The 12,985-nt window shown below is 47.5% G+C and overlaps 1 protein-coding gene across 1 annotated transcript; it reads right to left on the reverse strand.

Annotated features, from left to right (window-relative positions):
• Window positions 1–7,917: 7,917 nt before the first annotated feature.
• On the reverse strand, window positions 7,918–10,690 carry KLHDC7A (kelch domain containing 7A). The gene has a single exon (XM_058160897.1). It carries the CDS (start codon window positions 10,505–10,507, stop codon window positions 7,952–7,954), a length of 2,556 nt encoding a protein of 851 aa, XP_058016880.1. The 5' UTR covers window positions 10,508–10,690; the 3' UTR covers window positions 7,918–7,951.
• Window positions 10,691–12,985: the final 2,295 nt, after the last annotated feature.

The following is a 12,985-nucleotide window of genomic DNA, read 5'->3' on the forward strand; positions in this document are numbered from 1 at the left end:
AGTTTTAAAGGGATGCGTGTTGGTCTCTCACCCTCGGAGTACGGAAGAGTTGGGAGACGGAGTAAGAGGAAAAAAACCGTCTCTCCTTTCCTCAAGAGTGAATCAAATGCGGGTCCATGAAGGAAGCCGGGCCAGATGCCGGCGCACATTCCTTACGGGAGAAAGCAGGTGTATTTCACCGCTATGTTTATTCTCTCTCCGTCCCAGCCCTGGACAGATTTTAATTAAATAGTCATTCGCCAGGTTGTTACTCTGCCTTGGACCTTTTCCAAGTGACAAGTGTTTGTCGGAAAAGTACCACAAGGGGGTCATTCCTCTCTCCCCCAACCACCACCTCCTCCTCTTCTCCTCTCCCCAGCGCTTGTTAAGCTTCATCTTCTGCAAATACCGCTAATTACGTTTGCTTGGCGGGCGTCCAGCCTTCCCGATAACATCTTTTCATTAACACTGACCTCACCGGGCTCACAGGGTGCTGGTTGCAATTTCCAAAGTCTTGCCTTCATTCCGAAAGACCCTCCATTCTCATGGTTGACATTTATGGCCGGATAGCTCGGGCCATCTGGGGCTAAATCATCTGGTTGTCTGGAGAGGCCAGGCCGGAAAAGCGAAGTGTGCAACGGTGCTCTGGCCTGCAGTGAGTGAGAAAAGGCTGGAAACCCTAAAATCCCTCTCAGGGCCAAGGCTGGAAACCGCTTCTGGACTTTGTGCTCGAGGTGGAAAAAACCCCAAACAAACGAAACTTTGATTTGGGGGTTTACCGATCAATGGGTCTGTTGTTATACAAATGGTTAGTTTATATTATTATGTAAAAGTACGAAAAGTTGAAGTTTGATGTAATTATCTTATTGTATTGCACCAAACAGATGTCACCAAAGGGACCCAGTAGCTCAGTGGCTAAGACGCTGAGCTTGTCGATCGAAAAGTCGGCAGCTCAGCGGTTCGAATCCCTAGTGCTGCCGTGTAATGGGGTGAGCTCCCATTACTTGTCCCAGCTTCTGCCAACCTAGCAGTTTCGAAAGCAGGTAAAAAATGCAAGTAGAAAAATAGGGACCACCTTTGGTGGGAAGGTAACACCGTTCTGTGCCCCTTTGGCATTTAGTCGTGCTGGCCACATGACCACGGAGACGTCTTTGGACAGCGCTGGCTCTTCGGCTTTGAAACGGAGATGAGCATCACCCCCTAGAGTCAGGAACAATTAGCACATATGTGCAAGGGGAACCTTTACCTTTACCTTATTGCACCAGTCAGAAGTCAAGGCCTTTTCTTTCCTTTGTCCCTTTGCCCCACACTTTCCCCTTCCCTCTTTCCTCCCCTCTTTTCCTCCTATTTTCTTTTATATTTTTGTATGACATATTATAAATACCTCCCTACCTACCTACATGCATGCATACATACATAAATACATACATACTTATCCCCCATCTAGGCGTCTTGGCTACTACAAGATTACTACAGTGTTACTCTGAGGTTACTACAGAGTTACTAGGAGTAGTAGCACCACTTGGAAAATGGTTCTGTAAACCCAGACGCAGAAGAGGCCCTCCATGTTACGATTAAAAGAAGGGTTAGGGTTGTGTCTTGGTGGTGCCTACAGGCCTCACAAACATTAACACTGAGCATAAATGCAATGAAAGCGCCGTTAAGTGAATCACACGGTTGCTAAGTGAGTCCGGCTCCCCCCCCCCACTGGACTTGGCTTGTTGGAAGGCCAGCTGGGAAGGTCGCAAATTTTATCAGGTTCGCCTGATCCGCCAGTTGCACCCCTTCCTGGACCAGGATGCCCTATGCACGGTCACTCATGCTCTCGTTACTTCTCGCTTGGACTATTGCAATGGGGCTCCCCTTAAAGAGTACCCGGAGACTCCAGTTAGTCCAGAACGTGGCTGCGCGGGTTATTGAGGGAGCAGTTCGAAGCTCCCATGTAACACCTATCCTGCGCAGACTGCACTGGCTACCTGTCGTCTTCCAGGTGCGCTTCAAGGTATTGGTTACTACCTTTAAAGCGCTCCATGGCTTAGGACCGGGCTACTTACGGGACCGTATCCTGCCGTCCTCTATCTCCCAACGACCGGTGCGTTCTCACAGAGAGGGACTCCTCAGGGTGCCGTCAGCCAAACAATGTCGACTGGCGGCCCCCAGGGGGAGGGCCTTCTCTGTGGGGGCTCCTACCCTGTGGAACGAACTTCCCCCTGGACTTCGACAACTATCTGACCTTAGGACCTTTCGCCGCGAACTTAAAACCTATTTATTCCGCCTTGCTGGACTGGCTTGATTTTTAAAATTTTTAATTTGATTTTATGGGTTTGAAATTTCTGTCAATTTTACAGGGCGTTATTACATTTTAAATTTGGCCATTTGAATAAGCTTTTTAAGGGTTGTTTTTTAGTATTGTATGTATTGTTCCTTTTGTATTTTATTTTGGCTGTTCACCGCCCTGAGTCCTTCGGGAGAAGGGCGGTATACAAATTAAAATATTATTATTATTATTATTATTATTATTATTATTATTATTATTATTATTATTATTATTATTATTATTATTATTATTATTATTATTATTAAATGGCGATCGCATAAACCCAGGAGGCTGCAACCGTCACAAATACATGCCGGTCGCCAAGCGCCCGACGTTTGATCAGGTGACCGCGAGAATGCTGCAGCAGTTGTAAGCGCGAGGACATAAATCGTAAACTCGGTGCCGCTGTAACTTCGATCGGCCACTAAATGAATGGTTGCAAGTCGAAGGCTGCCCGCATTCCTAAATACGTCTATTCGAAGGGTCCTTGGTGCTCTCTGAGCTGGGTGGTTTTCTTGCAAGACATTTCATTACCCAACTAGGGAACGTCATCAGGGCTAAGAGGGAGGAGGAGGTTTGTGGAGAGAAGGAGGAGGAGGAGGAGGAGGTGGTGTTGGAGGAGGATGAAAAATATGGGGTGGTTTTCTTGCAGATGTTTCATTATACAAACTAGGTAACCCTAACCCTACAGTCTTCCTCCTTCCCCCTTCCCCCCACTACTTACTAGCACTGATGGTGTTACCTAGTGTGGGTCATGAAACGTCTGCAAGAAAACCACCAAGCTCAGAGAGCACCAAGGACCCCACAGTCCTCCTCCTCTCCACAAACCCCACTCCTCCTAGCACTGACGGCGTTACCTAGCTGGGTAATTACCAAGTTACCTTAGTAACTTGGTAAATTTACCGAAGTTGAGAGCTTATGCACCAGAGACAAATTCCTTGTGTGTCCAATCACACTTGGCCAATAAAGACCTATTCTGTTCTGTTCTGTTCTGCATTCTATTCCGTTCCATTCTGTTCCATTCTGCATTCTATTCTATTCCATTCCATTCTATTCTGTTCTGTTCTGTTCTATTCTGCATTCTATTCTATTCTGTTCTGTTCTGCATTCTGTTCCGTTCCGTTCCGTTCCGTTCCGTTCCATTCCATTCCACATTCTATTCTATTCCATTCCATTCCGTTCTGTTTTGTTCTGCATTCTGCTCTGTTCTGCATTCCATTCCATTCCATTCCATTCCATTCCATTCCATTCCATTCCATTCCGTTCCGTTCCGTTCTGTTCTGTTCTATTCTATTCTGCATTCTATTCTATTTTGTTCTCTTCTGCATTCTGTTTTGTTCCGTTCCGTTCCATTCTGTTCCGTTCCATCCCATCCCATCCCATCCCATCCCATCCCATCCCATCCCATTCCATTCCACATTCTATTCTTTTCCATTCTATTCTGTTTTGTTCTGCATTCTATCTGTTCTGTTTTGCATTCTATTCTGTTCCATTCCATTCTGCAGTCTATTCCATTCCATTCCATTCCGTTCCATTCCATTCCGTTCTATTCTACATTCTATTCTATTCTGTTCTGTTTTGCATTCTATTCTGTTTTGCATTCCATTCCGTTCCATTCCATTCCGTTCTATTCTACATTCTATTCTATTCTGTTCTGTTCTGCATTCTATTCTATTCTGTTCTGCTGTGTTTTGTTCTATTCTATTCTATTCTATTCTATTCTATTCTATTCTATTCTATTCTATTCTATTCTATTCTATTCTACCTTCTGTTTCTTCTGTCCTCTCCTGTTGTTCTATTCTGCATTATATTCTGTTCTTTTGTGTTCTGTTCTATTCTATTCTATTCCTATTGTCATCTGCAAGACCACCCAGTTCAGAGAGCACCAAGAATCCCTCGTTTCAACCCTGAGCTACAAATATTCTCCTTTAACAATACGTACATCTGCATGTGAAGCTGAGCATACATATCTGTACTTGCACAGGTTTTTTTTTATTTTTAAAAAAGATGAATTATAAGAAGCCCAGAAATTCCACCGCTGTTTATCTTAGGCTGAGTAAATCTGAATTAATTCAACTCTTGCTAAATTACCATTTTTAGCCACGATGCCAACTCTTCAAGGCTACCCAGCTTCTTCTCGTCTCCAAGGCCCAGAAAATGGTGAATGGCGCAGGCTGGTAAGGCCTGTTATTAAGAACAGCCTGTTATTAAGAACACAAAGCCTGCAATTACTGCAGGTTCGAGCCCGGCCCAAGGTTGACTCAGCCTTCCACCCTTTATAAGGTAGGTAAAATGAGGACCCAGATTGTTGGGGGGGCAATAAGTTGACTTTGTAAAAAAAATAATATACAAATAGAATGAGACTATTGCCTTATACACTGTAAGCCGCCCTGAGTCTTCGGAGAAGGGCGGGGTATAAATGTAAAAAAAAAATAAAAAAAAAATCCTTTACTCCAGGCAGGGGGAAAAACGCAGTCCTGAAATCGTTAATTAGGAGGCTGCAAGAAGAAAGGGGAGACGTGGCTTGGTGTGAAGCCTCAAGGGGCTCCACCCAATGATGAGGGTCATCTAGCTGGGCCCCGTCTCCCACCAGCGAGACTTCAGCGGCACGGGGTGAACGTGCCGCTTCTGCCGAATCCTGGTTAGCCCGCGTGGGCAGTTCAGCGTCTTGGCTCGGTCTAAGTCTATAAACCCCTCTTAAAAACAAACAGATCCTGAATGGAAATGGCATCCATTTGGAATGGAGGTTCCGGATGAGTAATTGTTGATACTCGGAGGCAAATGCAGGCGAAGACAGTAGGAGTAGCACTTATTAATGATTATGGCAGGTTATGTATCTTAATTATCCAATTTCACTCTCTTACGGTAATAGAGGAAGGAAGGGCAGAGAGGGCGCGGAAAAAATAATAATAAAAAAAGCAGATTAACATAGCGGAGGCAGTGTTTTTAAGGGTTGGTTGGTTGGTTGGTTTTGCGGTGGTTCACTTTATTTGCAAAAGTCAAACCCTGAAAAATGACCCATACATTATTTAGTAGCATTAAGGCTCGGCAATATGTTTGTGGTTTGACACCGGAGCCGTTAGGGCTCCCCGGCTATGACATCACGGAATGCTCGCCACAGGCAAGTCCTCGACTTACGGCCGCGAGGGGGAGGAGAACTTCTGTTGCGCCTGTTTCCTCCCCCCATAGTCATTAAGCAAATCACGCGACCGTTTCAGCAAATCTGTTCCCCCCACCCCCCATTGACTTTGATTGTTGGAAACCATTCCGACCTGGCTAGGTGGCTCAGCGGCTAAGACGCTGAGCTTATCGATCAGGAAGGTCGGCAGTTCGGCGGTTCGAATCCCTAGCATAGGTCTCCTGCATGAGCAGGGGGTTGGACTAGGTGACCTCCAGGGTCCCTTCCGACTCTGGTTACTGTTAAGGACTGCAAATGATTCTGCCACCCTCGATAAATATACAGGCCGAGCGCCCAAATGTTGATCAGGGCATTTCAACGGTCATTAAACGGACGCTCGTGAAGTTGAAGGGCTACCTGTACCGCCAACCGGCCAAAGAGAGAAACTGCCAGCGACAGAATAGACACCAGCCAAACACTGAAGATTTTTGCGCAGGAAGTGAGGGGGTTCGTAGGCCCAGGATGAGGGTCAGTCCTGCCACCTTCCAGCTTTGTATTTTGCTGGCCTCCTGTCAGCATAGATTGTTGTGGTGGTGGGCAGAGGAAGGGGGCAATTGGCAAGTGGAGAGTAGAAATGAGAAGGGGGAGGGGCTTGACAGAAACCAGAGGGGTGAGAACCAGCCTATTCCAGTCTTCAAGGACGCCTAGCCTGGGAAAAGGATGCGAGCTGCACTAAACATCCAAGCTGTTTCCCAAAAGAGAGACAGGCTGATTAAGAGAGAAGGTCTGGGGAGAAGGGGAAAATCTGCGATGCTTTGCATGGGGAACCCTTAGATCTAGCCTTCCTTTTGCTGCAACCACCTATCCTTAGTAAAAGAACCCATTACTTCAATCCGATGGAGTCAATGGTCTTTCTGTCCTAAGGAGGAGAGCTGGAGCAGGCCTACAGGGAGATGAGATGAGATCGGCCAAGGGTAGGAAGGAGGAGAAACAGAAACAGCAGTAAATTTTGAAAGCATGAAGTTCTTGACCCAGCCTACAAAACTATAAAAAGGAGATTTAGAAAGTTTACGGGGAAAAGAAAGGGTTGTAATTTGGGATGGAGACTCCAAATCTAGAGCAGGGGTGAAATGCTACCGAGCGGACCCCGGATCGAGCGATCCGGTAGCGATCGCGGCCGGTAGTTCGGCGATCCGGTAGCGATGGTGGAGCAAAGCTCCACCCACCCACCTGGGTGTGATTACTTCCTGGTTTTAACCAGGAAGTAATGAGTTTTTGACCTTCTGCGCATGCGCAGAAGGTCTGCGTGCGCATGTGATGCGTGTGGGGCCTGTGCACTCCCAAGCCGGTAAGGAAAGTAAATAGATTTCACCCCTGATCTAGAGGCTCTCTGCCTCCCATTAACAATTGCTGGAAAGGTCACATGGAGAAATTCTATTGGGATTGTGTTTGGAGGATAGGCTTCCTAGAGACCCTTCGCTGGTATATCACAGGTTGTTGTGCTCTGAACTAGGCGGATCTGTATGCCCCTTCTCCTATCCCAAGGCAGTGGATCAACCACTAAGATCTAAAGATGAATCCCAACTGGAGATCACGGAAGGACTTGATCTTAAATTCATAGACCAGCAGGAGATAACGTGGTATGGAGGACCACCATCCTTGTTTATACGGAACTGGCTTAAATTTGCAGTCGCTTCTGAATAGCAATAGCACTAGCCCTTAGACTTATATACCACTTCACAGTGCTTTTACAACCCACTCTAAGAGGTTTACAGAGTCAGCCTCTTGCCCCCCAACAATCTGGGTCCTCATTTTACCGACCTCGGAAGGACGGAAGGCTGAGTCAACCTTGAGCCTGGTGAGATTCGATCTGCCAAATTGCTAGCAGCCGGTGATCAGTAGAAGTAGCCTGCAGTACTGCACTCTAACCACTGCGCCACCATGGCTCGTGCTCTCTGGAATCTCAAAGTCTATGGTTAATTTGTATGCAAATGTACAAAGATTTAAGTTGGTCTAGAAGACCTTCAACTCTGCTATTCTGTGAAGTATCTTGGTAGAAAGAGACAGGCCCACACTGTCTACAGTGCTTCCTTCCTTGATGGGGTGGGAGCAGTGGTGGGTTTCAAATTTTTTTACTACTGGTTCTGTGGGCGTGGCTTGGTGGGCGTGGCTTGGTGGGCATGGTTTGCTAGGCGTGGCAGGGGAAGGATACTGTCAAATCTCCATTCCCTCCCCACTCCAAGGGAAGGATACTGTCAAATCTCCATTCCCTCCCCACTTCAGGGGAAAGTTACTGCAAAATCCCCATTTCCTCCCGATCAGCTGGGAGTCGGGAGGCAAAGAATAGATGGCGGGGCGGGGCCAGTCAGTTTTTACTACCGGTTCTCCGAACTACTCAAAATTTCCGCTACCGGTTCTCCAGAACTGGTCAGAACCTGCTGAAACCCACCTCTGGGTGGGAGGGAAATGAGGAGATCATCATCGTGCTTGGAAGTAGGTTTATCTTGTTGTTCCAAAGATAGCTGGTACAGGGCCCCTCAAACCCTTGTTTGTGATGTTTTGTACCCTTCGGGCAAGATGAGAGTAACTGGGATAAGGGTCCCCCTTGGGGAAGGGAAAATGTTCAGCTCTTTGTTTCCAAACCGTGGAGACACCAAGTCAGCTAGGAAACGGAGGATGAACTGTCGGCTGACGCAGTAGACAAGATTTCCAACCACAGCGCACTGGAAGCAAGATGGGAAGAGCATTGGGTGGGTGGCACACTCATACCACAGCTTGGCCCTGGCGCTACAGCGATAGACGCTGATGCCCATCCTCTGGTTGAGGTCAAAGCGGTAGATGAAGCCATTGACAGTCACCATCTCAGTTGTCCTGTCCTGGCTTCCTCCAGTGAGGCGGACTTTCCAGGTGTCCGTCCGTCCGACGTACTTCAGCAGCATGTATCTCAAGGTGCCACCCGTCACACAGATCTCCCCGTCGCAGACTGTAGCAGTGTGGGCCACGGCAAAGGTGTCGTTGGGCAGAGGGGCAGCAAACGTCCATCGATCCAGGCGTGGGTCGTATCTTTCCACTGTGTAGAGGCATTCTCCGCCGATGGCGTAAAGGCAACCATCCAGTGCCACCAGCTTACAGTGGGGTCTGGCTTGGTTGAGCGGACAGATCTCCTGCCAGATGTTGGTCAAGGGGTTGTAGCAGAAGACACGGTTGGATGGTTTCTGATACCTTCCACACCCTTCACAGCCAGCTACTACAAAGAGGTAGTTGAACATGCTGCAGATGGCACAACCCCTTGAGATGGCTTCAACAGGGATGTGGGTTAATGGATGCCAAGTGTCCTTCTGATCATTGTAGTAAGAGAGTCCACTTGTGTGGCACCCAATATCTGCCACGATCAAATATTTCTTGCCTCTCATCCTCTTCTCTAGGATTAAGTCTCTCTCTGCAGCGTTGAGTTGGCGGTAGATGGCCTGGGTCTTCAACACTTGGAGATAGTTGTCACTCATGACCTTGTAGACCGCCTCTTGCAGATCCTTAAGTTTCTGCTTCTTGGCCATGCACAAGACCTGGTAGCAGTTCCCCAGATCTAAGTGCACATCCAGAGAGAAGTCTGAGCTCAGTGGGACATGGAAAAATTTAGCACCAGCCACAAGCTCCACCGATGGCTCTTCTCTTCCACTGCTGGGGAGATTTTGCATGGATCTCACCAGAGACGAAGTAGAATCCAAGCGAAGAGGAGCTGGAGGTGAGGTGTGGCCAGCTGAGGGTCCAATGGCTGGAGAACCAAAACTTTCCATCGGCATCTGTAACTCTGGATTATCTACAATTCTTCGGAAACTCTCTTTCCGAATGAAGCTACATCTAGCCAACAGAGGTTTCGAGGAGATGGCTTCTTCAGCAACCAATGCTTCTCTTTGGTCCTGAGGTTGGGCATCTTTTTCAGGACTGAGGAGAACCTGAGAAGATGTGCCTGGAACCTTCTCCAAAACAAGCTTGTTGGCTTCACCTTCGGTCGCCGATGAGCGGACAGGTTCCTCAGCCCCACATTTCTTGGATGCATTAAGTATGTTGCTAGTAGAGAGGTTGCAGAATCGTTGGAGATCCAAGTTGGTCCCAAAGGTGGTTCCCTTGGTGACGGAGTGAGAAGTAGACTGGACGTAGTAGTTGTAGACTTTGCCTCTCAGTTGGGCGTCTTCGGCTTTCCCAGAATGTCTCTTCTCCTGGATGAAGTTCTCCTCCACCTCTACCTTGGCCACCGAGGAGAATGCATAGGCCACGTGAGATTGCACGTGGCTGTGGTTGATGGCCAAGCCCATATCACTGGTGGCACAGAAGGACTGGATCTTCTCGGGGCCAAACCGCCTCTCCACAAGATGGGTAGCCTGGGGTTTTTTCTCCAGCTGCTGATCCCCTCCTCTTTTCAAACCGTCCGTGGAATGGACTTCCTTCTCCACTGGCTTAGCACAGCTAGAGTCAGCTTCAACAGGATCAACATCCCAACCAGGGACGTTACCGGGTTCTCTTTCTCGGTTGAGTAGACCTACAGCAGCTTTGGAATGACCTCCTAAATTGTCCGAATCGGCCCTAGTTTTGCTAGGGCAGTTCTGGATGGTGTTGTAAGGCTTCTCTTCTGACCTCCACCCTTGTTCCACTCTGGGTTCGGGATGGCTCACTTCCCCTGCCTCTCGTTCCCCTTCTGCCTCAGTTTCTCTCAGCTCTCTGCCGGCAGGGATCCGAGCCTGCCCACGCTCTTCTGCCGCTCCGCCACATCTACCCACCTGTGTCAGCTGATTGGTCCCTGGGTGGCACGGCTCCGTCTCCTTGCCCCGGCCTCCTCTGTGCCTCAGCGCCGCTCGCTTGTTTTCCATCCGGCTGCAAACCTGCCATTCTTTTTGCTCTGCCCCGGCGACGTTGGCATCGGCAGCCCCGGCTGGGGTGCTGCCAGGGGGCACTCGAGACTTGAAATACCGGTATGCCAACATCAGCAAGAGCAAAGCCGTGGCGGAGAGGGCCAGCCGGCCAGCCAGAGGTATTTCCGACGGCTGAACCCCGCTTCCTTCGGCACGGTGGGGCATTTTTCCATACCAGGCTGGCATTTCAGGAATGCGGTTAATAATTGCCAAGGAACGGCTCCGAGTGGATCAGGCCCTGCTCCCTCCCTTCCCTTGCAAGGTGACTTTAACCTGCCGACTGACAGGGAAAAGAGATTGTTGTCCAGCTGCTCGCTCGGTGTGCCAGGTGTCTGTTTACTATAGGTTTGCATATTTGAGGAAGGTGGGCTGGGCCGGAGGCAGGTAAGACAAACCGGAAAGCAAAATAGCGAGGGGGAAAAAAAAAAGAGAGAGAGAGAGAAGCTGAAAACCCCGCTCAACGCTAAACGTTATTTTAAGCTTTCGTAAACAAGAGAGAAGGTTTTGGAAGACGGCGAGGAAATAAATAGATTAAAAAAAAAACAGGTTACCCAAAAGCCATTATTCCCACGACGGATTTCTGTTACAGATCCGGCTGTAAACCACAGACTGGCTGTGCATACAGGTAATCCTAGACCACAATGGAGCCCCAGGTTTCTGCTGCTAAGTAAGACGGTTGTTAAACCTTTCTTGCCAGGTTTGCCTTACACAATGTAAGCCGCCCTGAGTCTTCGGAGAAGGGCGGGATAGAAATTCAAATAATAATAAAAAAAAGGTTGTTAAGGGAAACGCTGTGGTTGTTTAAGCGAGTCACACGGTTGCTAAGTGAACCTGGCTTCTACATTGACTTAGCAAATCTCTGTTGTTAAGTGAATTTTTCCCCCTTTCACCACCTTTCTTGCCACGGTTGTTAAGTGAAACACTGCGGTTGTTAAGTGAGTCACATGGTTGCTAAGTGAACCTGGCTTCTACATTGACTTAGCAAATCTCTGTTGCTAAGTAAGACGGTTGTTAAGTGAATTTTTCCCCCTTTCACCCCCTTTCTTGCCACGGTTGTTAAGTGAAACACTGCGGTTGTTAAGTGAGTCACATGGTTGCTAAGTGAACCTGGCTTCTACATTGACTTAGCAAATCTCTGTTGCTAAGTAAGATGGTTGTTAAGTGAATTTTTCCCCCTTTCACCACCTTTCTTGCCACGGTTGTTAAGTGAAACACTGCGGTTGTTAAGTGAGTCACATGGTTGCTAAGTGAACCTGGCTTCTACACTGACTTAGCAAATCTCTGTTGCTAAGTAAGACGGTTGTTAAGTGAATTTTTCCCCCTTTCACCCCCTTTCTTGCCACGGTTGTTAAGTGAAACACTGCGGTTGTTAAGTGAGTCACATGGTTGCTAAGTGAACCTGGCTTCTACATTGACTTAGCAAATCTCTGTTGCTAAGTAAGATGGTTGTTAAGTGAATTTTTCCCCCTTTCACCACCTTTCTTGCCACGGTTGTTAAGTGAAACACTGCGGTTGTTAAGTGAGTCACATGGTTGCTAAGTGAACCTGGCTTCTACACTGACTTAGCAAATATCTGTTGCTAAGTAAGATGGTTGTTAAGTGAATTTTGCCTTGTTTCACCACCTTTTGTGCCACGGTTGTTAAGTGAAACACTGTGGTTGTTTAAGCGAGTCACACGGTTGCTAAGTGATCCTGGCTTCTACACTGACTTAGCAAATCTCTGTTGCTAAGTAAGATGGTTGTTAAGTGAATTTTGCCCTGTTTCACCACCTTTTGTGCCACGGTTGTTAAGTGAAACACTGTGGTAGTTTAAGCGAGTCACACGGTTGCTAAGTGATTCTGGCTTCCCCATTGACTTAGCAAATCTCTGTTGCTAAGTAAGATGGTTGTTAAGTGAATTTTGCCCTGTTTCACCACCTTTTGTGCCACGGTTGTTAAGTGAAACACTGTGGTTGTTTAAGCGAGTCACACGGTTGCTAAGTGATTCTGGCTTCCCCATTGACTTAGCAAATCTCTGTTGCTAAGTAAGATGGTTGTTAAGTGAATTTTTCCCCCTTTCACCACCTTTCTTGCCACGGTTGTTAAGTGAAACACTGCGGTTGTTAAGTGAGTCACATGGTTGCTAAGTGAACCTGGCTTCTACATTGACTTAGCAAATCTCTGTTGCTAAGTAAGACGGTTGTTAAGTGAATTTTTCCCCCTTTCACCACCTTTCTTGCCACGGTTGTTAAGTGAAACACTGCGGTTGTTAAGTGAGTCACATGGTTGCTAAGTGAACCTGGCTTCTACATTGACTTAGCAAATCTCTGTTGCTAAGTAAGATGGTTGTTAAGTGAATTTTGCCCTGTTTCACCACCTTTTGTGCCACGGTTGTTAAGTGAAAGACTGTGGTTGTTTAAGCAAGTCGCACGGTTGCTAAGTGAATTTGGCTTCCCCATTGACTTAGCAAATCTCTGTTGCTATGTAATACCGTTGTTAAGTGAATTTTGCCCCCTTTTACCACCTTTCTTGCCACGGTTGTTAAGTGAAACACTGCGGTTGTTAAGTGAGTCACATGGTTGCTAAGTGAATCTGGCTTCCCCATTGACTTAGCAAATCTCTGTTGCTAAGTAAGATGGTTGTTAAGTGAATTTTGCCCTGTTTCACCACCTTTTGTGCCACGGT

The sequence above is a fragment of the Ahaetulla prasina genome, chromosome 18, assembly GCF_028640845.1.
Source record: "Ahaetulla prasina isolate Xishuangbanna chromosome 18, ASM2864084v1, whole genome shotgun sequence".
In the NCBI taxonomy this organism is placed as follows: Eukaryota; Metazoa; Chordata; class Lepidosauria; order Squamata; family Colubridae; genus Ahaetulla; species Ahaetulla prasina.